The sequence below is a fragment of the Platalea leucorodia genome (assembly GCF_965183815.1).
Source record: "Platalea leucorodia genome assembly, chromosome: 14".
In the NCBI taxonomy this organism is placed as follows: Eukaryota; Metazoa; Chordata; class Aves; order Pelecaniformes; family Threskiornithidae; genus Platalea; species Platalea leucorodia.
Genome location: NC_138836.1, coordinates 7,991,479 through 8,016,896, shown reverse-complemented (window position 1 = coordinate 8,016,896; position 25,418 = coordinate 7,991,479). Strand labels below are relative to the sequence as shown.

Here is a 25,418-nt window from a genome sequence, read left to right as displayed (position 1 = left end):
TAATGCAGTGCAACTTTGCACTGATTATCAAGATCTATATTCCTTTTTTATGTGGCTGCATTTCAGTCACGGATGGAATTGCCTCTTGTTTGCTCGTTTTGAAGTCTAGTTAATGTTTAAACTTTCTGAAATCCTTGGTGAAAAAACCACTTAGAGGTAGGGCGTGCATATTATTCAAAACTCAGTAAACTCTGTACAAGAGGAAGTAAATGTTTGCTCTACTTCTGTATGAAACTTCTGGTTTGGTTTCATTGCATTATAAATATGCTCTCAGGTTTTGTTTCAGAAGTCTAATGCTTTTTTAATGTGTTCATTTATATTTTTCGTAAGCGGTTTTCATTAGCTGTTCATTTTTTTAGGCAGCCTGATGTTTATGCTGTATATCACAGTGCTGAGTCTTGCATTTTTTAATTTTTCAGCTGTGATTTGGATAGATGACAGATAGGCACTCTTGCAAGTTATATCACGTCGATAACTGAGTATCTTGAAACTTTTCCTGTTACGTATCCATTAACTGTGTAATTCTAACAGTCATTTTAAAAGTTGCTCTTAGGACTGATGCATTTCCTCTTTCCAGGTCCTACAACGTTAATACTAAGGGGTCTTCTGGTTGCTTACACTCAAATGCTCTGATATGACCCTGTGGTTTTGACAGCAGACTTGTGGTTTAAGAAACAAAGCTGGAGAATGGAAAAATTGCCAGCTGTGTTACGGTATTACTGCTTTAGGCTTGGTGATACAAAGAGCCCTTGGGTAGAGCTGTCCAAATACCCTCAATTAAAAAAGTTAGGTTTGACCTTATGAAAACAGAGAGTGTATTATGCTTTAGACATGCTTTTTGAGACCTCAGCTCAATCTATGTTAGATACCGTTGTGCTATGTCAAGATAACCAGCATAGAGCTGTTCAGATTGTCGTGGTCACTTGGAGTAGCACCATCATGATAAACTATCACTCTGGGTATTAGAAGCAATAAAGCAATATCAGCACAACTCTCCACTATTAGGCCCAATCTAACATATTGCTCTCTCTACAAGGCCATATTTGCAGCATAATAATACACCTAATTCCTCTGAATTCCTTACTTGTACTGTCAGCTGGAGTGTTATTTGAGTGGGACGAGGCAGCATACTCCTCCCTCTGCATCCAACTGGTGCTTGTCCCTGTTTGAGGAAGGCTGAGGTACAGTTCCGCCTACTGCCTCCCTTATATTCTTTGCCATATTTTTTTGTCTCTTTGCTACCTGGATTATAGTAGAATATTGGAACTCTGACCCCTTTTCCCATTCAGTATCTGGACCTAAGATTCGGCTTGGTCTGGCAAAGTTCCCTAAGATGTGGGCAGGGTAGCAAAGCTTTATTTCATTTACTTTTTCTTTTTTGTCCTGTGGGACTGTAGCAATACCTACACTGGTGATCAACAGATGCTTCCCAAGGCTCTGGTGAGTTCTCTGGAGACCTGTATTGCATATTATTTCATGCCAGGAGAAGCAAGTAAATGTGATGGAATAAGTTACTGGTTTAAAGAGATCTGGAAGTGAAACTTAGGTGTATAGCCATGGCTCTGCTAATGGGTACTCGTACCAGGAATGGAGCTGTGTCTAAGGAAATCAGAATTTATGTGTTGGCAATTAGAAATTTTGATAGCTCTGTAGATTACATAAACTAATCTTCATAGCGATGAGAAACTTACATTGAATGTGTGAGTTATGCAGGAAGAAATGCTGAAGGTAAATGTTCGGCTGTTACGTTTTGCAGAAACAGCTTATTTAATACTTATTTACATGTGTCTATATTAAGATGTTAGCTATACTCGACGTATAGATCCTGTCTTTCTTTGTATTTACGGTTTTGAATGAGCTATCAGTGCAAGTAAAGATGTCAAGTATTGGGTATTTCTGGAATCCGCAGTTTGTAGAGAGCGCCAGCAGATGGTGATCTTGTTACGTTATACTTGTCCTTCTAGTCAGGATGGTATTAGGAAAAGTGTATCCATAGGCATGTAATATACGGAGTTAGATGAAAATTTTGCATTCCAAACATGACTCAGTTCTTACAGATAGACTACAACATTTTCTCAGGGCAAAATAGATAATGCCAGTGAGAAATGTTTGAGTGATTTTTTGACGTTTATCTCAAGATTCTCTCCTTTAAAAGAAGCAAACAAATGGAGAAGTTCTTTTCATAGTTATTTTTATCTTGCAATACACATACTTCTATGTGTGAAGATTTGGGCTTTTCTATAAGAAGTTGTTTATCTGGCTAAATAAAAAGTAGATAGACAAACCTTACTTGCAAACTAGGGTGTAAATGAATAAGACCGAGCCAGCTGGTGCTAAAAAGGTGCATCTTTATTTTGAAACATGAGAGAATTGGTTTCATGAATGTGTGGTTTGGTTTGAACCGAAACCTGGTCTTTCTGACCCCATAGGAAAATTCTACTCTATGTTTATAGATTACACCTGAAAAACATTGTTAAAGGTTAGTGTGTAGCTGTGCTGTACCAGGAGGAACCAGTGAGTTTCCCTTACTTTGTTCCTAGTAGGAAATTATTTACTAATCTCCTTTATTAGCAGCAAATTGCTTCCTTCTCCCATGGTAGCTCACTGTGCTGGCTGAAGCAGGAGGTCACAGCGCTGGTGTCAAGACTGACCATTCTCCGCTCACCTGCCGTGGGAGGAAAAAGAAATAATCTTGTGATTTCTGGAGTCTGACTCATATTAGCAGAAGGCTGGAAAAGGGAGTGAAAGGGTAGTATATGCTTGATATGAGCAAAATTGCAGTCCATGCTTAACGATCTTCTAGAATTTTGTTTATAGAATCAAGTAAAGCAACTTCCTTTTCAGTTCCTTTTCAAAATAGCAAATACGGAACTAAGAATATATCTGGACTTTTTTCCCCCATTTTGTCAATTCAAAAATATTACTGGTAACTCGGGTTGATTTGAATATTTATTGATATTCCTTAATCTCTTGATAGTAGGGGCATGAATTCTGTTTTGTCTCATTTTAAACAATTGGAACTTTATTGAATTGTTAGGTAACCTGAGTCTTGTTCAGAAAAGAAGTCTGATAAAAGTGCAGATTTACTGACAGGCAAAGATTTGTCTCCTTTTAATGAAAGATAATTTTGTGTCAAATGAAATCTTGGTAAGAAATGCATGATTTGGAGTGCTAGAAACAGTAATTGTATTCTTTTATTTCTTTTTATCTTTTTTACCTCCCAGTCTTTGCTTATCTAAACTATTTACTGCTTTGTAATTGTTATTTGCATCCATGTATGTTGTTGGTATTTATTGGTGTTGGAAGGGAAGGTATGCTCCCAGTTGTTACATTTCACTGTTCCCTGCTGTTCTGATGAAAGCTGGGGCGGTGTGCTTCATGGAAAGTTTGTCTGTGTTTGTCTTCCTAGAAGTGACTAGTTTACATTGTACATCCAACAGTTGTCTTTCTGTTCATAAACACTTAATTTGTCTCAGTGTCTTTTTGGCATAACTTACTGTCTAATTTGCTGCCAGATGGAAAGAATGAAAGGTATTTTAATGGTCTGCCTTGATTTTAATACAGTATAGCTAGTCATAGGAAGGTGAGTGGACTAACAGGAATTTTTAGTTACTTTAATACATGTGGATGTGACATTGGAGTATATGCTAAAGGGTGTTTCGCTACTGTTTTAGATCTTTTGCTGTATCAACCTATCTAATAAACTCTTATAATTTTAATTTTATTTTCTTCCAGACTGTTCTGTTCGTTCACTGTTCTATAGTTGAGAAAGGTCCGTTGACCAAGTGCATCAGCGAAGGTTATCTTCACCTATCTGCTATTCTTAATTTCTTTTTGTTCAAATGCTTTATTTATGACAAAAAGCTTTTCCAAAAAATCCCTGTCCAATTTTTTTCTCTACTGGACAGAGTACTTGATCATGCTGTACTTGTATCCTGTCTTGCGGGCCTTTCCTTACTATCCCCCCGTATATACCACTTTAGTCCATAAAACAGAGCTGAAATGAGATGCAACTAATACAGTCTTTATGGGTGGTTTCCTTGACATGTTACTCTCCGTCCTGACCTTTCAAGTCATTGCTTTTCTGTTGAGCTGTATGCATAGTTCCTGTCCTTGTCTTCCAGTTTGTGTGTTATATGAAGATATACCTTGATCTAACCTCATATTTTTTTGGTCTTCCCAAAGTCTCCTTCCCTATGGTGCAGCTAACCACCACCTTCATTCCTTTTTCTTCTCTGAGTTTCTGGACCTTATCCTATGATGTCTCATATGTTTAGCCATTTTGTTTCAAAAACGTTCTCTCAAATCGGCCTTCTCAGTTAATTTAGATTTATTCCAAAATCTGTTGGGAGATGCTGGGTCACATAGTAACTGAGAAATGCAAAGAACACCTTTTAATATACTGTGATGTACACGATATTTCTGGTGGTTTTGTTGGTGTGGGGTTTTTTGGCTGATGTTTTTTTAATGGAATGTTTAAGGCTTTTGTTTGCCTTTAACATGCCTTTAGTAAGAAATTTTTCTTTTTTTATTCTACTATTTTTAATCTTTAAATCTTGACAATTATTTTCTCTTGTGTATTTTAAAAGGTTTTCTTTTAAGATCAACATCCTTTGCGTGCTACAAGTTGTTGAAAATTAATTCTTCTCTTTCTGCTTACTCTTTTTGTTAATAACAGGGAAAGATTCAAGTACAATGAGAAGCCAGCATTAAGATCACATTCTATGAGTCCTCCTCACCGGACAGATGAAGATAACCTAGCCACACCACTGTCTGTAAGATGCTTCTCCTTTTTGTCATAAAACTTGCTCTAGTTTCAATGAATTGTTTTTGTATATCCCCATAAAGCTGTTCTCTCTAATTGCATGAGTCGTGATCCCTGTGTACAAGTGCAGATGTTTGGGAAGGAGTGATAGGAAAGACTAAAGCTCACCAAAATCTGCCCTCTGCAAGTGCAGGGGAAAAGAATTTCTTGTAGGATGCTCTCAATTCATCCTAATGGTTGACCTCTGTTTAGTGTAGTGTGTTTAATGTCTGCTGCATTGTTTTCCCTAGGCTTGGCAAACTGACTGTATTGACATCATCTTGTATTTTGCAATAGTAGATTAAAAAAAGCTGCGTAGATGTCTTTGGCTCTGTTTAATGATGGTTGACCTCTAAAAGAGTGAATTTTGGACAGTCTGTTTTATCAAACTTTCCACAGCTAGCATTATGGCTGATGGAAGAACACTAAACAGACTTCATGTAAAACCCTTTTAGTCCAAAATATTTAATGATATTGATGTATAATTGCAAGCATTTAAACTGAAAATTACTCCTGAACAAATATATGTTACCAACAGATATGCTGTTTTCCTTTGTGAATGTGTTCTGTAGCCTGGTAGTGTCCAGTCTTTATTACTGGAGAGGTCTGTTTGCTGTGGTTCCTTCACCGCAGCCAGTGCATCCATAACGGCTCTCGTTCCTCTGTGAAACACTGAATTTGCTGTATGTACGTTGTAGGTCTGCCCACACTTATTTTTTTGATTGTATCAGAGGAACGGTTTAGAAAGATTACAGCTGGAAGTGGGTTGTTGACACCTGAGCAATTCATATAGACTGTTCTTACACTTCTTTACTGGGCACAATCAAGAACTTATGAGGACGTGACGAGCAAGTGGGGTAAACTGGAAGCTTGCTTCTGAGGTCTGTCTTTCTGAGGAAATTTGTGTTCTGCTGTGCATTTGGAATAGGGGACTAGCAAGGGAATGCTTTATCATGGCAGGCTACAAATGGTCTGTGGGCAAAAATTGAATGTCTCTGCTCTAGGCTCTGGTTGGTATGAATGTACTTATAATGTGTGTGTTGATTGTATATATACAAATGTAATTTAAAAAAGAAATGCCATAATTAAAAATAAAAACAGATGCTGGATTTACTATATTTCTCCTTACTCGTTTCCTGTTTGTTTTACTTGACTTAAAGCAATATTTCTTATGGAACAGTTTTATTGTAAAGAAAAGGATTTCCTTCAGGTGATACCTGGATTTGGGGCTTTAAAGTTTGGTGGGGTTTTTTTATTGTTTTGGCTTTTTTTTTTTGTTTGTTCCTGGCTCTGCCACAGGCTTCCAGGGCAATGTTAGACAAATCACTGCACTTCATTGTTCTTCAGCTTCATATACTGGATTCTACTGTGATTACAGCTTTAAAAGGGCCTTTAAGTGAAATAATCCTCTCTTGCTTTGCCAAACAGTTTGATGAACGTTTGGCTGGCTGGAACAAATAGTATCTTGTTCTGTTGTCAGTGACGCACAGATGTTCTGGCATAATTCAGGCCCAGGTAGAAGAACAGGGAGTCTTTTAAGAAACATTAAGAACTGCCTCAACCAAGTGTTGATTAACTGATGTTAAAGCTTCGTTCACTATATGCTCATAATGAATGAGCAGATTTAAAAAAGAGGTGCTTGCATGCCAATACACAAACCTCTTACTAACAGAGCTTAATGAGACAAAGTAATTCACGCTTCAATGTGTTGTTTTTCTAAATAGTGTTATATCTCAGTTAAGGAAAATTTCTGTACCAGCTCCCCTGTTTGATACATTAAATACAAGCAGTAGTTACTGTTATCCTAGAGGAAAAACTTTCTTCTGAAAGACACAGCCTTGAGCAACAAAAACTACAGTCCTTACTGAACGTTGGAAATTGCTTCTGCAAAGAGGACCCCTAGCCTTGAGCTGGGAAGCAGCTACTCTGTCCGCTGCTTTTGCAGCTCTGCCCAGTATAACTGTCCCTGCCTTGCTATAGTTTCCTTTAATTTATTTATTTATTTATTTTTTTGATGTGGAAGCTGATCAGGTGATCTCTGAATTCTGGATTAGCCCCACAAGGTACTGTGGAGATGGATCATTTGTAGAATAAGTATGTGGCCTGAAGAATGGAGTATTTTGATTTTTGTTTAGTAAACTCACCGTTTGTAAAGGAGGCTGTTGCTTTGGAAATAAGTAAAATAAAGAACAACATTAAAGTGAGGAGGCAGGCTCATTTATCCTCTGAATTCTTTTCTTTTCCTTTCTTAGCAGAGTATCCTACTGGTAACTGAGCTATTTAAATTAAAGCTGTCAGAGGTATCATGACACTATTAGGAAGTGCAGTGTAGGCATGGTGAAGTTAATGAGAAGCTTGCTTTTTTTTTTTTTTTTTAAGACTATATATCTGCCAGCTCTTCTGATATTTTGTTTGACTTTTTTATGTTCCAGGACCATCGTCATAAAAAAACCATTTCTTTGGATGACAGTGACCTCGAAGCACGTCTCAATAGTTGGAATCTTGGGGTAAAATAAGCAGAGCACATTACTTATTTATTGACTTGAAATGAAAACTCCTTAGTAATGTAGTCTGGATCTCTAAATTTAGTCAACAAAACTTTATGTAGGAATCAGTCTTTTAGAAATGAATTGGTAAAGCTTGGAAAGGTTAATTATGAATACATGTCATTTTGAGAAGAAAACGTTAGAAATGCCTAATTTTTAAGCAATAATAGTCTTATTGTATTTGATATAGTTACTGATAAATCAAGCAAAATAATAATACTTACTGGTCAAAACCAAGTGTCTTACTCTAGTAGAGATCCAGACTGTTTCCTGATAACTTGATAACATTATTTTGAATTTATGCTTGTATAAATGAAAGAAGAGTTTGACTTTCTGTGTGTGGAGTGTGGGTTGCTGTTGGTTTTTTTTGTTTGTTTGTTTGTTTGTTTGTTTGTTTTTTTGGTAGGGAATACAGGGTTTGCAAGCCATTACTACAACTCAACATTTTTTTGCCAGAGTTTGCCTCCTTTTAGAAGTGTTCAAGACGCTTTTCAGTGTGTTAACCTCTTTCCTTCCCTTTTAATAATTAGAATCTTTAGACCAGCTCTGTGGCTCTTACTCATGGAAAGAATAGTGTGTCTTTGCAAATTTGCTTTGCTGAGGAAAGAATCTACCTTTGTGGAAACTTCTGCAGTACTTTGGTCTATGTTCTCGTGTGGCCTTCGCTTTAGAATGTGTCTGTGAATACGGTACTTTTGCTATGATACTGAGATTTGTCCTGACTTTGATACATTAAAATTAAAGTATCTGAGAGAGAATCTGCTGTGGGGATGGAATAAGGAGGAGTTCTTTCTTGGACAGCTCGACAACTTCAGAACCAGTATTTATTGGATCTCAGCAAAAATGTAAAAGATATCTCCCCAAAGCTTGCCATGTTTACAGCTAGGAGAACTTTAATCTGTATTAACATTTTTTTTTTAAGATTAAACCGCTTTTGTAACCACTTCTGGAAAATCAAATCTATTTTCAAGCTATCATTTTTTCTTAGGATTTGAACACATCCTCTGTATTTTTGGGCTGGTATAGCGCAAGAGGTAAATACAGTGAGGCAGTAAATATATTTTTATAAGGAGAGATGAAAAAATTGGTAGCTAAGATCGATGTGAATCTGTGTTAGTCGTCTTTGATGTTTGCATGTACAAATTTAATATGTGGGCCTTGATCTCTGTGTTGTTCCTGAGCAGTTAATCAACTATTTTGGACCTAGACATATCAGATGAATTTAGATTTTATTTTAAGGCTACTGTTATAATAAGACTTTATTCCCTTGGTTGTATTTTCTGTGGTATTAGTCCGTGACAACTCTAAGGTCATAGTGAAGTTCCTTCTCTCTGTAGCTATGTTCTGCTGTATTTTTTCTGTGGTGTTGTTTTGTCTTTTTTTAACCCTTTCCCTTGTACCACCAAATCTGTAACGTATTTGATTAGGATTAATATCATCATAACAATTTTATTAAGATCTTAATTTCATTAAGATCACCTTTATTTTAATAAAGAGTTTTTTCTTTTTTTTTTCTTTCTCATTTTCTGCTTATTCTCACGGGTTGAAAGCTCACTTAGTTGTGTTTGGGAGAAAGGGCAGCTGAAGTTAGGAGGGATGAGAGCTAGTTTCTAATGAAACACTTCAGCTTTGTTTTTTAAAAATAATGTATTTTGATGTTGTCATTTTAGTCAGCTACCAAATAATCTTTATTCTTCCAGTCCAGAGGGATATGACAGCATTTAAAAATCTTGCCTATACACTCAATGTTTTGCATTGATGGCTAAGTTCTCTTCAGTGAAAACATAAATGATAAGAGAGAATGTTAACTTTTTTGGTGTCCTTCTTGGTGTTTCTCTTGCTGTTTTGGTGCCTGTTAGCATTCTAAATGCAAATTGCTCGCTTGCTTTACTTCTGAGAGAGAAGGAAGTCTTGACCTTGAGACAATCCACAGCTGCCTGACTGCTTTCTCCAAACTGAAGGTGGAGATAAGTGAAAATGTTAGTCTGGGTGCATGGTATTGCTCCTCGGAGGTCCTTGTCTTTTATAGAGTAATACAAGATCAATTTCTAGCACTTCCAGGCTTAGATGAATATATTTTTCAGGAATTGGAGTTTTGTAAAGTGGGGAGAGTGGATCTCCAGAGAGCTTTTCAATAGCAGTCAACTCCAATTTGCAAAAGCGCTATGCAGGTGTCTGAAACAAATATGCAAGCAGTCACTTGCAGGTTTTGGATATTTGGGCTGTATAAATACCTGGATTGTATGAACGGATAGTTGTAATACCTTGAGCTTTGAAAGCTGCTTTAAGGGGGAAACTTGCTCGTGGCCATTTTACAAATTGTTCCAATTGATGCTGACAAAGAATCTCTTTATATCCAGCGTTTTTATATCTGTGTTGATCTGCCTGCTTGCTTATCTCTTTAATTTTATTTGTTTTTTATTTCTTTTTCTAATTGAAATTCCAGTTTGCAATCATGTTGTGTTGATAATGGATGGTTATTAAACTATGATGATCCTCCACTGATATGGGAGCTCTCTTGGATAACAAATTGGCTACCGTGACACATAAATCAGTTTTTCAAGTCTCCTCTCCAGGGATGGTAATTAAACAAGTCACTAGTGAGAGACTTTGATTGCCTGATAAGACTTGTTGGGAGTTACCTGACAAAGAGGATTTGAGGTTGTAAGAGAGAAGTCTGTAAGTGGTTGCTGTTGAACAGTGTTTCCCTGCTATGGATCACAGCCTCCAATGGGTTCTTAAAGGGTCAGGAAGTTTTAAGTAGAATTTCATACTTAAAGAAGAATATGTAATTATTAAAAATGAAACAAAAAATGCTTACTAAATGATGGCAGCACTTCAGAATCTGTAAGGTTGAGTGTAAGATGTGACTGCTATTATTTCTAAGCATTTACATTGCTGTGGGAGCATCGAACTATCTTTTAATTGCTAGTGACATTTGCAGAACATTTCAGAAACTTAATTTACAAGCGATCCCACCTCAGGTACAGAAGACCCTTGACCCAAAAGAATACTTCCAGTAGTGTATTCCCCCAGTAGTGGGAGAAAGTTAGGAAAGGAAATACAGAATGGCTTTCACTTTGAATTGCCTAATATAAAGAACGGTTGTTTTTAAAAAGCTTTTCAAAATTTCCTTGGTTTTTTTTTTTTTTGAGTTTTAATTGTGTGTCAAGGAATAAATGGTGAATTGGGGTTGCTAGTCTGGCAAAGAATGTGTGCTTCTGTACATTTTTCTTGCAATGATGGGGACAGCTGATCATGGGAATTCTGGACAAGTCCTTATACAATGATTTTTCTCAGTAAGAATCCTTGAAATTTTAGGAAGCTCTTATTTCAGGCAAGTATATAGGGAGAATATGCTTTTATTCAAGAATCTGCAAATATCGAGATAGTGCCCTACATAAAGGTGAGGAAAGCTTAGCATCGTCCAGCTGTGAGTTGCTGCTAAGCCATCACTGTTCCAGTATACGCTTGGCTGGGTTATAATGACTGGTTATAAACTGTTAATTTATTTTCACCCTTATCTTCTGGGCTTCTACTTCTTTCATATATTCTAAATTTCCTCTTCTTCAAAGGTCATGTATTTTTAAGGTCACATACTGAATGTGTTTGCACTTTTTATGATACACTTACATCAGTGGCTGAGATTTTTTTTTTTTTATTATTATTGGAAATATTGTGAAAAATTTGGGAAATAATTTTATGATTTCTCTACTAAGCAGAGAGGTCAAAGCTTAATAGACTGTAATATGTAGGCTTCAGATATATTTGTTGTTATTAGTAATAACATTTTCTACACGAGAAGTAAGACTATTGTTTTACTTTGCTAGTATTGTTGCTTCTCCTAAGTAATAAAAGAATTTTTCCATTTGCCTTGCAGCATTCCTGATTATCTCTATCAAATGTTTTATTGTTCCAGTTCTTTAGATTCTAGTCATGCATGGGTAAATGTTTAAAAAAAAAAAGCTGATTTTTGATTATGATGAATTTGCCTTTCATACATGGAATACTAATATAAGCTAATTTTAAATACACTATAAAAATGTGGTTTTCTTAGCCCTTATTGACTCTTATCTAAACTGACGTGGGAACTATCCTTTATTAAGTGTTCATGCCTTGAAGTTGCATTTGCAATGTAGAAAAGAAGAAATCCTTTTGTATTGCTGTTTGAAGGGAGAAGTTTCAGAGCCAGGAGTTTAAACAAATGCAAGTAATCTTTGGTTGTGTTGTTACTTTGAACTTTCTTTGTCATTCTTTAGCTATTTTAGAATATAATAAAAATCCCTCAGCTGTCTTATTTTATTAACAGCTGGCAATAAACTTCTACATGTTGTTGCAAACTTAGTATGCCTCATAAGTGGAACATCCTCACCTGCCCTTTAGTTATGTCTCAAAAATAATTATTGTGGAATATATGTAGTGTCAGGAAAAGAAGCTTGCTGGATAACGGAATTAAAGTTGCTCTTTTTTTTTTTTTTCTTTTTTTCCTCTTGTAGTTGCTAACCTTTTTAGATTGCAGACAAACATAATTTTTTGGATATCAAATTTAAGTTATGTAAAGGAACAACAGTGAATTAGACCACTGCATATTCTTACCTGACCTGCCTGCCTCTCTCTCTCTCTATATATATATATTTTTCATGATGCTTCTGATACAGTTTCTGATAGTTTAATTTGTCACTGAATTGTAGCCCATTTTAGGTGTGACAAAGCAACTCTTTTAAACATCCCAGGAAATTCAGCACTTCATTTTAGGTAGAAAGCATACAAAGAGATTGTACCCTGGGGAAAGAGCAAAGGGTTTTTTAATCAGGGAGAACATAATTTTTCATCATTGGAATTCAGCCAGGACAAGAATTAACTCTTTAGCTTTTACCAGAAGTGATGTGGGGTCTTCAGTACAAAGAACCTGGATGCTCAGGTCTTGCCCAGAAGAATTTATCATGGGAAATGTTATTGCCTAATAAAGGTTTAAGAGGACTTAGACCAAAGAAATTCCGCGGTCAGTGGCTTGCATTATGTTCTTCTTTCTTGGAGCAATTATATATAACACAGGGTTAAAGTAGATGCAGGCATAGAGAATTCTTGGGTGGCTACAGCAACAGTGTATGTTAATGCCTGTTTTGTGTAGTTGGCTCACATCTGCCTGTGTCTTTCCAGTCTAGTTAAGCTCAACCATTTCTGTACAAACCATTTGATTATCTTTTGTTTGGTTTCTTAGTCTGTCTGCTTACTATAAACATACCTACTGTATATGTTGTGGTGTTGGAGGGCAGCAACACTGTAAAAACTTTCCCACAGTGAACTCCAAGTGGTGTTGTGACTTCAAAAAATAAATTCAACTTCCATGCTGACAAACAATCTTCATGTGCTTTAATGTCTTTCCACTAAGACTGCAGAAGCAGCATTAAAGTGAACTTCCCTACAAATTATGATGTTAGATAAGAATGTCCTTACTCAAATTTCCTGAAGCTACTCAGCAGTTATTTCTGTAGGGAACATGCTGGCTGGCTGGGTTTGTTAGATTAAAGTAAAAACTTAGGGCAAGGTTCAGTTCAGTTGTTTACCATTTCAAAATCTTAAGTGTTCTTAACTCTTTCATGTGTGTTTTTTCCATCCTTGTTTTGAAAACAATCACATTTTGTCTTTGAAGAAGCTTAAGGGGGAATGTACAACAAGCCTGCTGATCGAAATGTGGATCTTCTTCCTGAATCTTAATATATACAACATACTTTCTGACTCTGTTACTGAACTGTAATAAGCTGCAGTCGTATACCTTGATAAACATCTTCCAAAGAACGAAATGTGACTTTGGAAAGGGTGGAATGAAAGCATAACGTTAATGTTGTCGTTTTTGTGGTATTTACTGTGTCAAAGGAGCAGAAACTTTGGCATAAGTTTCTGGACTATGACAGATACAGAGCCTGTACGCTGTTTTCAGCCAGAGAGGTGAAATATAGTTGATGTCCTGAGGATGAGTCTTGTGGCAGTACTTAGTGCTTGAATTTGTGCTTTTTCTGTACTGTCCTTGCTTTTGGGAGAAACCATTTCAGCTCGATTTACTTCTCCTATTGCTTGCACTGGTAGCTTTAAAATTGTGTACTTCAAAAATGTTTAGGTTTGACTGCTTTATACAGAAATAGAAATTGAAAATACTAGGTTAAAAATTACGGCTAATTTACCTCAAATTCAGTTTTGGAATCTGTGTCTTTATGCAGATTTCTGCCATACATTTTTCAACTTAGGAGAATGGGTATATTTTCATAAAGTACATTATTTCTGTTAGGTAATGGGAATCTCTTAAAGGGGATCTGATCATCCAAAGCCTTCCCAGCTCCGGTTTGTGAGAACTCAAGTACTAGAAGGTGACTATGCCCGTCCTCACAAATTGAAACATGGTTTGTTGTCTGTTTGACTGCCTAATAGAACAGGAGAATCCAAAATCTCTTCTACAAAGAAATTCAAAATGCCATTTTTGTTAAGAAGTGGTATTTACAAATTAGAGTTCAATTCTAGTTCAAATAAAGATGTCTTTCATGATGACATTTATTTGGTTCATACTCTTAAAAAAGCATGTGATTTACTGTTCTTCTCATGGCAGTCCTTCAGTTTCATACATATGTATTTTGGTTTGTCTTTGACCTTTTGCTTATTATTTTTAAATTTGCATGTTTCTCATAAATACAAGCTTTTTTCTTTTTTGGGCATTCTTTATTGTGATATTCCCTCTTTAATGTGGTGTAATTTTGAGAACAAGAAGTTTTGCAGTAGACCAGCATGAAAAGAATGAATGTTGAGACATTAAATGTTTACAGATCAGTTTAAGTGGATATAATCCACAACAAGTAACAAAGTGGGAACATTTAACTTCAAAGCACATATGGCTGCTGTTACAAAATCAAAAAATGCAAGACTTAGGCCATACAAAGTATTAGAGACACATTTTCCTTCTTTCTCATAAACAAGTAGGATATACCTTAGCTCTTTGGATTGGTTTTGAAATGAAGACTGTAAATAGCTTAATTTCATGGTCAGATAAAGTATTTGAATTAATTGTAAATATTTACAATAATTTTTAGCTTTAAAAAAGGGAAAGTAAAGGGTGATTGTATTCATTTTGTGTGAGAGAGAGCGCTTTTGAAAATAATTAAGCCTTTGAAATTTGGTTCTGCAGCCTTCGCCTTCTCCCCCAGGTACTGGTGAAGGCTTTCAGTGTTATCTGCTGCTCAGGTTTCTGGGGAGCCAGATCAGGGCTCTACCTTGGACTTGTGGCAAGCCACCTTCAGTCCTGCCTGTCTGTACAGGTGATGATTAGGCGTGTGAGATGGATGGGGAAGTAGGCGAAATGAGCTAGAAAGAAGAGTATAATACTAGTAAAATTAGATAATTTTAGATAGAAAATGCTCTTGCAGATACAAATGTGTAGGACAAAGAAAATACTCCTAAATTTTCCTGGTTTAGAATTTCTATACTTTTTATTTCTGTCTCTCTTGCCTTTTTTCCCCCCCCGTTATCTGTCTTCTGTGGTTAATGCCCCATGATGTTGTCACTCCTGTATTCCTCTCTTCACCAATCTCCTCTTCTGTGTCCAATTTTTTTTTTTGTTGTTTTTTTTTTTTTTTTTTTTTTTTTGTTTTGGTAGGTGCATACAGGATTCCTTTATGCACTAATGTCTACCCATGGTTTTTGCATGCCAATCCTTGTGGCATATTTAAAAAAAAAAAAAAAGACACCAAAAAATCCTGAAATAAAACAACTCAGGATGCTTTATATGAAAGAAAGCTTAATGTATCTGTTTTAGGAAACTCATTGACAATAAACAAATAGATTATTTGTTAAATTATTGTTTTTATATACTTTCAGGTATGGTATTAAAATATTAGATAATATTATTCATTGAAATTGAATGTACGTGTTAAAGCTGCTAATATCTACAACTACTTCTGGGTGAAATATGACGACTCTTCAACAGCATATAGAAATCCTACATAACCTTTTAGGACAGGAAATGAATAATACTGTATCAAATTGAAATTTCAGAGGGATTAAGCCTCTTCTTCACTGATAAATTCAACACACAAATTTATTTAATAATACCGGAGAAAGTGCAAGCATTTGATATATTTGCCATGCCTCATAGATCAATTTAATCTTTTTTTGGGGAAAAAAAAGTCTAAATGTTGTAAGATGATTTATTGCAATCACATTCGTATTCCAAATCTCTCTGCCACATTTTACAAGATTATACCCTTGAAAGCTTTTCTTGGGTGTTATGCATTCTCTGTGATGTGATGTTTGAGCCTCATCGTCTGGGAAAATTAAAAAGATATAGCTGTCTGATAGAGGAAGTGGGTTGTGAACAATGTTTTGTATTCAGTTCTTAAAAATAGTGATTGAAAGAGCTGCTTTAATTATACAGTACTGTTAATGAAGTATTTCCTTATGTTTTGTCTCTATGACTTACATATGTGGATATAGTTTCAATGCACTCAACTGTAGTTTTTTGAAAACACGTAGATTAAAATCATTGTAATATGTAAATTTATTCTAGCTTTACACTGATTTAAATGAAAGTTTATCCAATGAAGTTGGACATCTTTTGTATAAGCTATGTATTTAGCTGCCAAATTCTTCTAAAACATGCATTGATGGAATTTATACAAGCACAAGGGTTTGGAAAAAAAAAAAGTGCCATTTTTGATCCATTTGCATTAGGAAACACTAAAATTTTAAAACTTGCTGAGTAGGTCATGTCCAACAACATGATCTCTTATGAAGATTTTCTATAACTTGTAAAAGGTGGCAGTATGTTATTGGACGTCTGCATTCTGCCGAGTGTGTTTCTTAAGGATCATTGAAATGTTGTAAAGGAGAAAGAATTATGCACAGGAAAATTAATTTGTGTGTTACTTCTAGGTTACAGCCATTTATCTAGAGACAGTACCGTTTTGTTGATTTGCAGATTAAAATTTTCTAGTGGAAAGCAGTTCTTGAACTGGTGTGTATGTCGGAAGGCACGCTTAAATCGGTTCCATTGTCGTTCTTCTGAGTGATACGGTTCCTGTGTTGAGTGTACCCTCACTGATACAGATTACCTCTCAAAGTACGCATGCAGAGTTGTCTTTGCAAACTTTTTTGAATATTTGGAGATATTTCTTACAAACAGTAACAAACGGTGTTGCTGACATAATTACTTTTTCTCTAACCTTTTGTTTTTCAGTTAGAAAATCCAAGGTATTTGCGGGAAAAACCGATGCCAGTGTCTTTGGTAGGTATTTATATTCCCTTGTTATTTTATAAGGGCGAACAAACGTGCTTAATATTTTTCATTTCTGGTTAGAATTGATTTTACTTGGAGTTACTGCTTTGAACTTAAGTTGTTTTGAACTTTTTCTCATTCAATAGATGACACCCAAAATTGGCCTAGGAAAAAGTAGCGCTTTTTGTGATGAACAGGCACTATTTCGAATGCGTGAAAAAGAGGTAAGATTCTTTTTAGTCTTTTTAGAAAAAGAAAATTACACCCAAATTAGTAAGTTAGGGCATTTTCTTTGGAAATTGGGTATTCACAAAGCAGTTTGTTATAGCAGAAAAATCTCATGTAAGAGAATTTTTGCTGAAGTGACAGGGCTTTACATTAAATACTTAATGTATTTCTCAATTACTTAGGGAATAAAAAAGATGTTCTGAACACATTTACTGTTCCTTTGAAGGAATTTTTAGTGTAGAAGAGTTTGAATTCTAGGAATTTTCCGAAGTACCTTTTAACAGAAGCAATGGAACCCTTGATTTAGTGAGGATTTTTGTTTACTTTCTATGTACCTTTAAAAATCTGCAGATCTAGACCTTATTTCTATTAGGACCTACGTTATTTCTATATTTGCCTCATCTAGCTCCAATTCTCATTTATTCATATGGGTTTTTGTGTTATTTCTTTTGAACATTGTTAATTCGTGAGATTACTGTCAAAGCTTGCCTATCTAATTCTCTCATACCATGTTATTTTGTTTTGAACGTGTACAACAGTAGTTTTGTGGTAATTTTTACCTTTTTCATAGTTTGAGGAAGATGTATGCCTATGATATTTTTGTCATATACTACTCAGTTTATTTAAAACATCAGTCATGAGATAAAGCTCAAATATCCTATGTTTAGCACATAGTTCAGATTCTTCTGAAACCACTTTTTTTTTGTTTTTTTTGAAAGTCAGTGAGTCAATGGTCTGATGGACCAGACTTCGGGAAAGGAAATTCAACATATATTAGGAAAACAATTAAAAAAAAACCCAACCCAACACTCTTCTCTCTTTGCCCTTCAAATTTCTGTTTTTAGCCACATGCTCTTGGAAAATTGAGGCATATGTACACAGTTCCCTAGCTATCCACAAGTACTTAGACCTACATAGGACTCCAAATATGTACGAGTTGGAAAGGAAGGGGCATCATCTGCAAACCATGAAATCGTCCTTCCTTTTACATGGTACGTTGTCAGGACACTTATGAATTAGAACTGTCCTAAAGTTACTTTCAAGGACGCTTCAGAAGACATCTTTAGCTGAGATACACGGGAGAGTAAATTTGGTTTGCAGATACTTCTATTGTTAATAAAGTAATGGATATGAAAGTCTGCTTTATGTTGATAGCTGGCAGTCTAATTGGATGCTTAAACAAGCAGCCTGATATGGCAGTTGCACAATACATTGCCTTTCACTTTCTCTGCTCTGGTCTCAGAGTGACTGTTCTTTTGTATTGACAATATTCAAACCACCATTGCCTCCGGATGAGGCGAGGCAAGGTTTCATAAGATGTGAAAATAGATCAAAAAATAAATAAATTGAAAGCACAATGTTGTCATTTAAATAATATTTTCAAATTAAATAAACAGGAATGCATGCCAAGTAGCTACATAAAATACTCAGTGAATACTTTGCTAGTTCAGTGGAAAAATCCTCTAAACCACACAGTAAAAATCCAGTGCTTTTTGCTAATGGTACTCAACTGTGGGCTAGTTTAAACTGGAAAGGTTATAGACAGTGTTTCACAATCACCATGTGTGTGCTATTAAGTACAAAACTTAAATGTGTTTTCATCTTATTTTGTTTGTGAAGCTCAGTTAAGAATAAAGCCTTTTCGTTTATAGAATGTAAATGTATTAACAGAGAAATGGTGCTTTTGGTAAACCTTTAACTGTTTTCAACCTCTTTGTAGTAGAATGGGAGAACATAAAATAGGATAACTGCGATTTTTTGCTTTTAACCTTTAGACCTTTGTTCATAAACCATTCCTGCACCTGTTTTGACTCTGTAATGCTAAACACATGGCCATTTTCAATGATAACCACATCACAGATTTATGAAAATGTGAATATCATCAGGCAGTGGTTTTTAGTCATATTTTCCCCAAATACTTCTGACATGGATTAAACCATTAGGGAAACTGTCATTACCGAAAAATCATGGGTTCAAACAAGGAAGATGCAACAAAACAGGAATGTGTCAGTTTTCAGCAGTACAGCAAACCAGAACAGATGGTATGACTGGCTTATCTTGATAAATAGGAAAAAGCCTCCCTTTGAACTTCACCTTCGGTCATCCTGAGTGCCACCCAATACTCCATGAAGCAGAGGCGGCGGGAAAGAAAAAGTTCTTATTTGTGATTTTTTCAGAAAACCAGAACCAATGCTACTGCTAAGATATGGGTTTGAAATTCTTCTGGAATTAAAAAACAAATTTAGCTATGTCAATAAAATATGGTGTTTTGTTAACCTTTCTCAAACAACTAGTTTATCTGATGTATCCTTTAAAGAAGTTTTGGTGTTTCCTTTAAAGAAGTTCTGATTCTTAATTTTTCATTTTGTCAATCTTATTTTTTCTTAGCATCTTTCTCAATTTCCTTCTGTATAATTTCTGTAAGCAAAGCTATTTATTTCTCTAGAGTCAGCAAATGAAACCTAAACAAATTTGAAGCAAGAATATTGGAAATAATTTTCTCTTTTTATTCTTTTAAATTGAAGGTTATAATTAACATCAGGAGTAAATATGTACTGAGCAACTCTTAAATAATTTTTTTTTTTTTAGGCAAACCAGCAAGCTCGGTGCTTTGTGTAGTAACTGTCTATGAAGCTTCATCTGTCTGGGTTAACTGAGAACATCGAATGTTTCCAGTAGTTTTGTTGACTTCACCACTGTGCTCCTGTCACATCCAGTGACAAAGTCACAGGAAATCCAGTGATAAAGTCTTTGGACACTGGAGCCCAGGTGCTTTTCCAGCTTCTTGTATGCTAAAGCAGTCTGGCAGAAACGGTTGTCTTTCCTACAGTCAGCTGGAGTAGTAGGTAGTGCAGTGCAACTGGAGGGAGGAGTAGTTCTGGGGAAGGCAATGGGGGAGTTGTCAAGAGGATACAGAATACCTGCAGGATAATTTCCACCAATTTGTCATGTGGAATGAGGACCGAGGAAGAGAGAGTACATGCCCAGGGAAAAGGAGAGATGAGCTGGGTAGTGAAAGATAACTTAGAGTGTAGAGAATGGGAAAAAGACATCTTTTTCCCCTGAAAATGCATTTTCATGGATTGAAGACTGGAAGCAAGATGAAAAGGAAGAGAGGAGTTTTTTTTCTGTATTCAAGAATTCTATCTTTAGATGCAGCCTCTTTAAAAAAGCTATTTAGAACCTTTATCTTTGTAATCTTTCTTTATGTTTTTCTCCTTTGTTTATGAATGAGCACTCCCATTTGTTGCGTGACACAAATTTTGTTTATAAAGATCATCAAGCCATGTATATAGTTCTACTGCAACAAAAGTGTTGGGATCTAGTGATATAAAATCAGCATGCTGCAGCGATGATGTTGTAGTTAAGTCTTGATATGGCTAAAAGTGTTCTGAATTTAAGGTGTTGAAAGCAGCAGATTTACTGCGCTTCTCACTTATCTGGCAAGAGATTATAACTTGCAAGGGAGAGAGTTGCAATAAGGGCTGTGATTTTCCCCAAAGGGACCATGCATAGAATGTAGAGGAAAGAATGCAGGGAGGAAAGAAAGTTGTAGGACTTGGGAGGGAGAGTGAATAACACTTGCGGATATTATCATAGAAGAGAGGTGGGGTTTTAGGAGGCAAAAAAAACCCAACATGTGAGGATAAAAATATGTGTCCCTGCAGTTAGAAGGAGGTGGTGATCAGTGAGCATTGTCCTTTTCGTTTTGATTTCTTCCTCTTGGTTGCTCTGTTTTATGGTAAAGTATTTAAATACATGAATTAAACATTTAATGCATGCCAAATTAAAAGCAACAAATAAAACTAATATGGAGATAGTATCCTAAAAGAAGGACTCTTGCAATTAAACTGAGCTTTTACCAATGTAAAATTAACATTATTGTGCTTTTAGCTACATCATGGATTTGATATTTTTTCCTCATTGAAAACAGATATTTTGTTCATATCTTCCAAGAATAGTAACAAAATATATCAGTATTGTTCTTTTGTATATTATAATGAAAAAAAGCGTTCATGTGCTCATGTGTATGTATGTCTCTAGAGTTTAAATCTACTTGGTAGATGGATGTAGATACATATGTGTATGGAATTAGGAGAGCTGAATACAGCTAAAGGAGCCTACTTAGGCAGGTAATGGGGCTGGTGATCCTGTTTACGCTTTTTAAGCTCAGAGGTATTTACTAATAATAGGAGGAGAGTGGTTTTGATGGACTTTCTGAAAGCATTTGAGTTGCACAGGCATCCACAGGTGGGCCCACAACTTGACTCTTACAGTAACTGGAGCTTCATGTGTTGGAATTCTTTTTTTTTTTTTTTTTCTTCTGATCCCTCTGTTCTTTACTTCCTCTTCCTTCCCTGTTCCCCTTCTTTTGCCATCCTGTTCATCCAGAACAGTCCAAGTCACACTTCTGGTTATAAACTTCTTGCTGTTTTCCAAGGGGTAAAAATGGTTTAGGTTTTTAATGCTGGTGAATATTCTTGTTAAAATGTAGGAATGCATGTTGAATTCTGTTCACACAAGTGTGGCCCATAAGAAAGGGCAAGAAAATGCAAAAAGGCAGATAAGACCTAATTGTAGCTTCCATCTTGGTTTCCGCTTTTCCGTAACTTTTTTCTTATGACAACTTGGTTCTGAAAATACTGTTTTATTCCCCTTAAAAATATTCCAAGCAGTGTGTATTGTGACTTTGAATATTCTCTGGTTCATTTGAACGTTCTCCTTTTATGCATAAACCTGATGTCTATTTTGAATGCAGTGTCTGATTTACACTGAGAATTCAGTTGTAAACTGGTTCTCGTCACCGAGTAGTCATTCTGAATAGTAATCTGTTAGTTCATGTTTAAAAACGCAGCAATCTTGACTTCTGTTAACACGATTCCTGGCTGATTAATGTCCTGTTCCTGAGAACATACGCAAGTTGTCCATTGTCTTCCATGTGAGGAAATCACGTCCTGCCTTGCTTTGATAACTCTTCAAAATGTAATGTAATAAAACCCAAACCTTATTTTATTGCTAGACTGGTGTGAGACATACAGTGCATGTCAGGATGAGACATGTTTTCATAAACTGACTTGTGATTTATAATTCCTGATACTAATTGGTCTGGTCATGTAGATATATATGTACATATACAGTTATTTATTTATTTTTTTGCAATAGTTTGTGAACTATGTCTTTAATTATTGCACATATGTGCTGGAGACATTGAGAAAGATCAAAGAGGTAGGTTAGCAATTCAAACTAGTGTTTTAACCAGTAGAATGTCCAGATGGTTGCCAAGCAGCTGGGAATTAATCTTTTGCTGCATGATTAATCTCTACCTCAAAGTGTCTCTCTCTCTCTTTTTTTTTTCCTTAAAAGTTTGATTTTTTTTTTTTTTTTTTTTAAAAACATGTATAGATCCTGCTTTTTAAGGGAGAAAGACATTGACTAGAAAAAGCAGGTACTATCCACTGTTATTGCTACATGGTGCACTTGTGAAATAAAGGTAGGAGTACAGTTTTAATGACTGTTTTAGGAGATCCTGAAATGAGTGTAAAAAGTTCAGGAGCTGCTGAAACACAATATATTAAAAAAAAAAAAGGGAGTAATGCTGGGGAGAAAAGTACGTTGTGTTGACTCAGCGTATACAGACTCTTTTACTTCACTGGACCCGGCACTAGGCAGAATTATATGAAGTTTTCAAGTAGTATCTACTATTTTGTTACGCTCAGATTTTACTAACTCCCTTTGAAATTAGTATGATTTCTGCATGTTCACAAAGTTCAACTGAGTTCAACTTTCAGTGCTGGCAATTGAAGATACAGTTTGTTGCATTTTTGAGCTGTCTTCTATGAAATTGCATCTAATAAGTTATTACTGTGTATAAGCTTTCGCAATTTCTAAACATATTTTGAACTGGTTTCGATACCTAATGATGTCAGAGTCTCTACTACTAGTGGCAGACATATTTGTTATGTATGGAAGCAGGACACTTGCCACTCCAAATAAAGCTGTTAAGTAATATGATGTCCTGTAGTGCTAATATGCATGTTATGTTTATTAGCTATATCAAGCATCCTTTAGAGTAAAAATACTATTTCGTGTTATTACAGTTATTGGGATACAAAGCTGTATGCTTTTCTCCCTATCCCACCACCCCCAACTTGGAAATCTATGAAAAATACATTGTTCTCTCTTGAAAGAGACTAATGACATTTACATATGAATAAGAACAATTGTCCATTCAATTATTTTTGTACAGCAAATGTGTATTAATGTTCAGTGTCATTTAAAAAGTCAGACTTTTCTTGATGGGGGAGAGCTGTATGATTTGATTTAGGACAAAGCCTTTCATTTTTAGTGGCTATAATAATGGGGCAATGTCATATTAATTTTTTACTTAAGTGAATATCTTGTTTCTCTTCAAAGAGTACTCTGTAAAAATATTATAACTGGAAGTAGTAGTTGTAGTGTTTTTAAAGAGTAAAGAATCAAAGAAGGTTAGATATGTGGAGAGAAGTATAAATGTTTGTTAGGTCAAATAATATAGTCCAGATCATAAACATAGACTTTTTTGGAGGGACCTTTGAATCTGGGCAAAATGCCATGTTTATAAAGGGGCTTTTTACATTCTAATTTCTGGCTTGGATGTTTCACTTGTTTGATACAGCTTTTCTTTCAGTCTGTCTCTGGTTTGTCCAGACTGTAAACTCTTTGCAGCAGAGACTTTACAAGACATTTATTTCACCATAGGCATTGCATGGGATAAAAATATTGGTGATATTCAACGCAGAATTTGGAGTGGTTGATGATCTACTGTTTCAAAGTGTAGTTATAAATGTATTTTTTTTTAAATTTCTGTGTTAAACTTAGAGGATGAGCACAAACATCAGGAAAAAAGTCCAATATTAATGTGAATCCCAGATGGAAAACCTGCTTTTGTTGTGTGTAATGTTGCACCAGGAAAAATATTATTTATGACTTCCTTTAATTTCTAGGATTTGTTCTTCAAGTATGATAGAACCTTGGAAATTTCAATCCAGTAAAACCAGTTGGTGGCAAAACTGCCCACCCTGTCCCTCCCAGGACATTTTGGGGAAATGTCTGCATCTGAAACAGTGAGAAACAATGACCCGTGATACTTAAAAGAATCTCCTTAGCATATCATAGAAATTCTTTGTCAAAGACTCAAAATTTGTATTGTATAGAATGCCATTTATCAAGGGAACCAAGCTGGACCTCAGGGAGATTCAGCAGGTACTGCTTCTGTATCGGGAACTCCTCTTGAAATCTTAACCTGAGAAGAAAAGCAAACTTCTCAAAAATGCATTTTATTTTTTTTCTCAACAGAACGTTCATCCTTGCATCTTGCTTATTTGTTTGTAAGCAGTTTTGCTAGGGCTGCAAGCTTGTCTGTGGACTTATATTGCTTTACACTAGCACAGCTTAAACGTTCTCCTGGTTTTAGCCTTCCTGGAATTTCACGGTGAACTGTTAAACACAAGGTCATCCATGTTGGGTCGGTCTTGTGTTTTGTTCAAGTCTTGAAACTTTTTCACCTGTTACCCCTCAGAAAAGTTTATTCTAAGTAGTTTAAGAGAACCGGACAGGCTTGAGGGCCTTATTTAACTCTTCCAGGAAATAACTTTTTCTGTTGCCTGTCTTTTAGACTTTGAGCAAAGATCGCTAAACTCACCTGTCCAATGTGCTCCTCGAACACCATCTGCGCTTGCAAGGAAATCAAATCTGTTTGCGCTTTTAAGACCTGTGGTCGTATTTGATACTTTGGTCATGATATGCACATTTCACTTTGGTCTAGACCCAGAACATCAGCGAGCCTTCTCTCCTCATGTACTTTGCCTGTTTTAATTGTGAAGATTTTGCAACTCTTGGCTGTCTTGAGAAGGCAGTATGATCCCCACATTCATCGATGTGTGGAAGATGAGGTGTATTTCTGTATGCATCTTACACCTTCTTACCCTTCCTGCTTTCTTTTCATGGTATAATGCATTTCTCTCTTCAGTTAAAAACATGTCAAGAGTAGATATTGATCTTCAGAATTATTTGAGCTGCTTATTAAATATAAAATGCGATATTAAGTTATATATCGTGATAAGTGTGCTGGTTACAGACCTCTAGATGCAATGAAGTTGGAAATGAACGGTATTTTTTCCACATACTGTAAACTCAGTGAAAGTTTTTCAGCAGTTCAGTTTTGAAAATAGAAGATCAGTTCCAATATGATTAAATTTTATATTTACAGCAGAAATTTCTGTTCCGATAAATTACTATAAAGTATGAATTTGTTTCCTTTTTTCTGATTTTCTTTTAGATATTTAGCTGGTTCTTCTGCCTCTTAAATTGCTCTAAATATTAAAACTCTTAATATACCTCAAAGCTGATCTTAACAATTTTTGAGGCTACAATATAAGATATTAGAATAACACAATGAAATAAGATAGCTTGTTAATTATGATGTGAGATACACTATTCCAAATTACTTTTGTCTGAAGTCAACATGTCTTTATGTATAATAAATCTCAAATGTTTTGCAAATACGGTATCTCCTGCCTTGGCTTGCCTATATAGTTTAAAA

The 25,418-nt window shown here is 35.5% G+C and overlaps 1 protein-coding gene across 3 annotated transcripts in view; it reads left to right on the top strand.

Annotated features, from left to right (window-relative positions):
* Positions 1 to 25,418, top strand: part of CEP112 (centrosomal protein 112) — a 174,874-nt gene that overhangs the window by 5,258 nt on the left and 144,198 nt on the right. For all 3 annotated transcript variants that reach the window (XM_082326516.1, XM_082326517.1, XM_082326518.1), the window contains 4 exons: positions 4,679 to 4,775; positions 7,237 to 7,311; positions 16,571 to 16,618; positions 16,756 to 16,833. In XM_082326516.1, the coding sequence (XP_082182642.1) occupies positions 4,679 to 4,775; positions 7,237 to 7,311; positions 16,571 to 16,618; positions 16,756 to 16,833 (298 nt within the window). The remainder of the gene's footprint in view (positions 1 to 4,678; positions 4,776 to 7,236; positions 7,312 to 16,570; positions 16,619 to 16,755; positions 16,834 to 25,418) is intronic.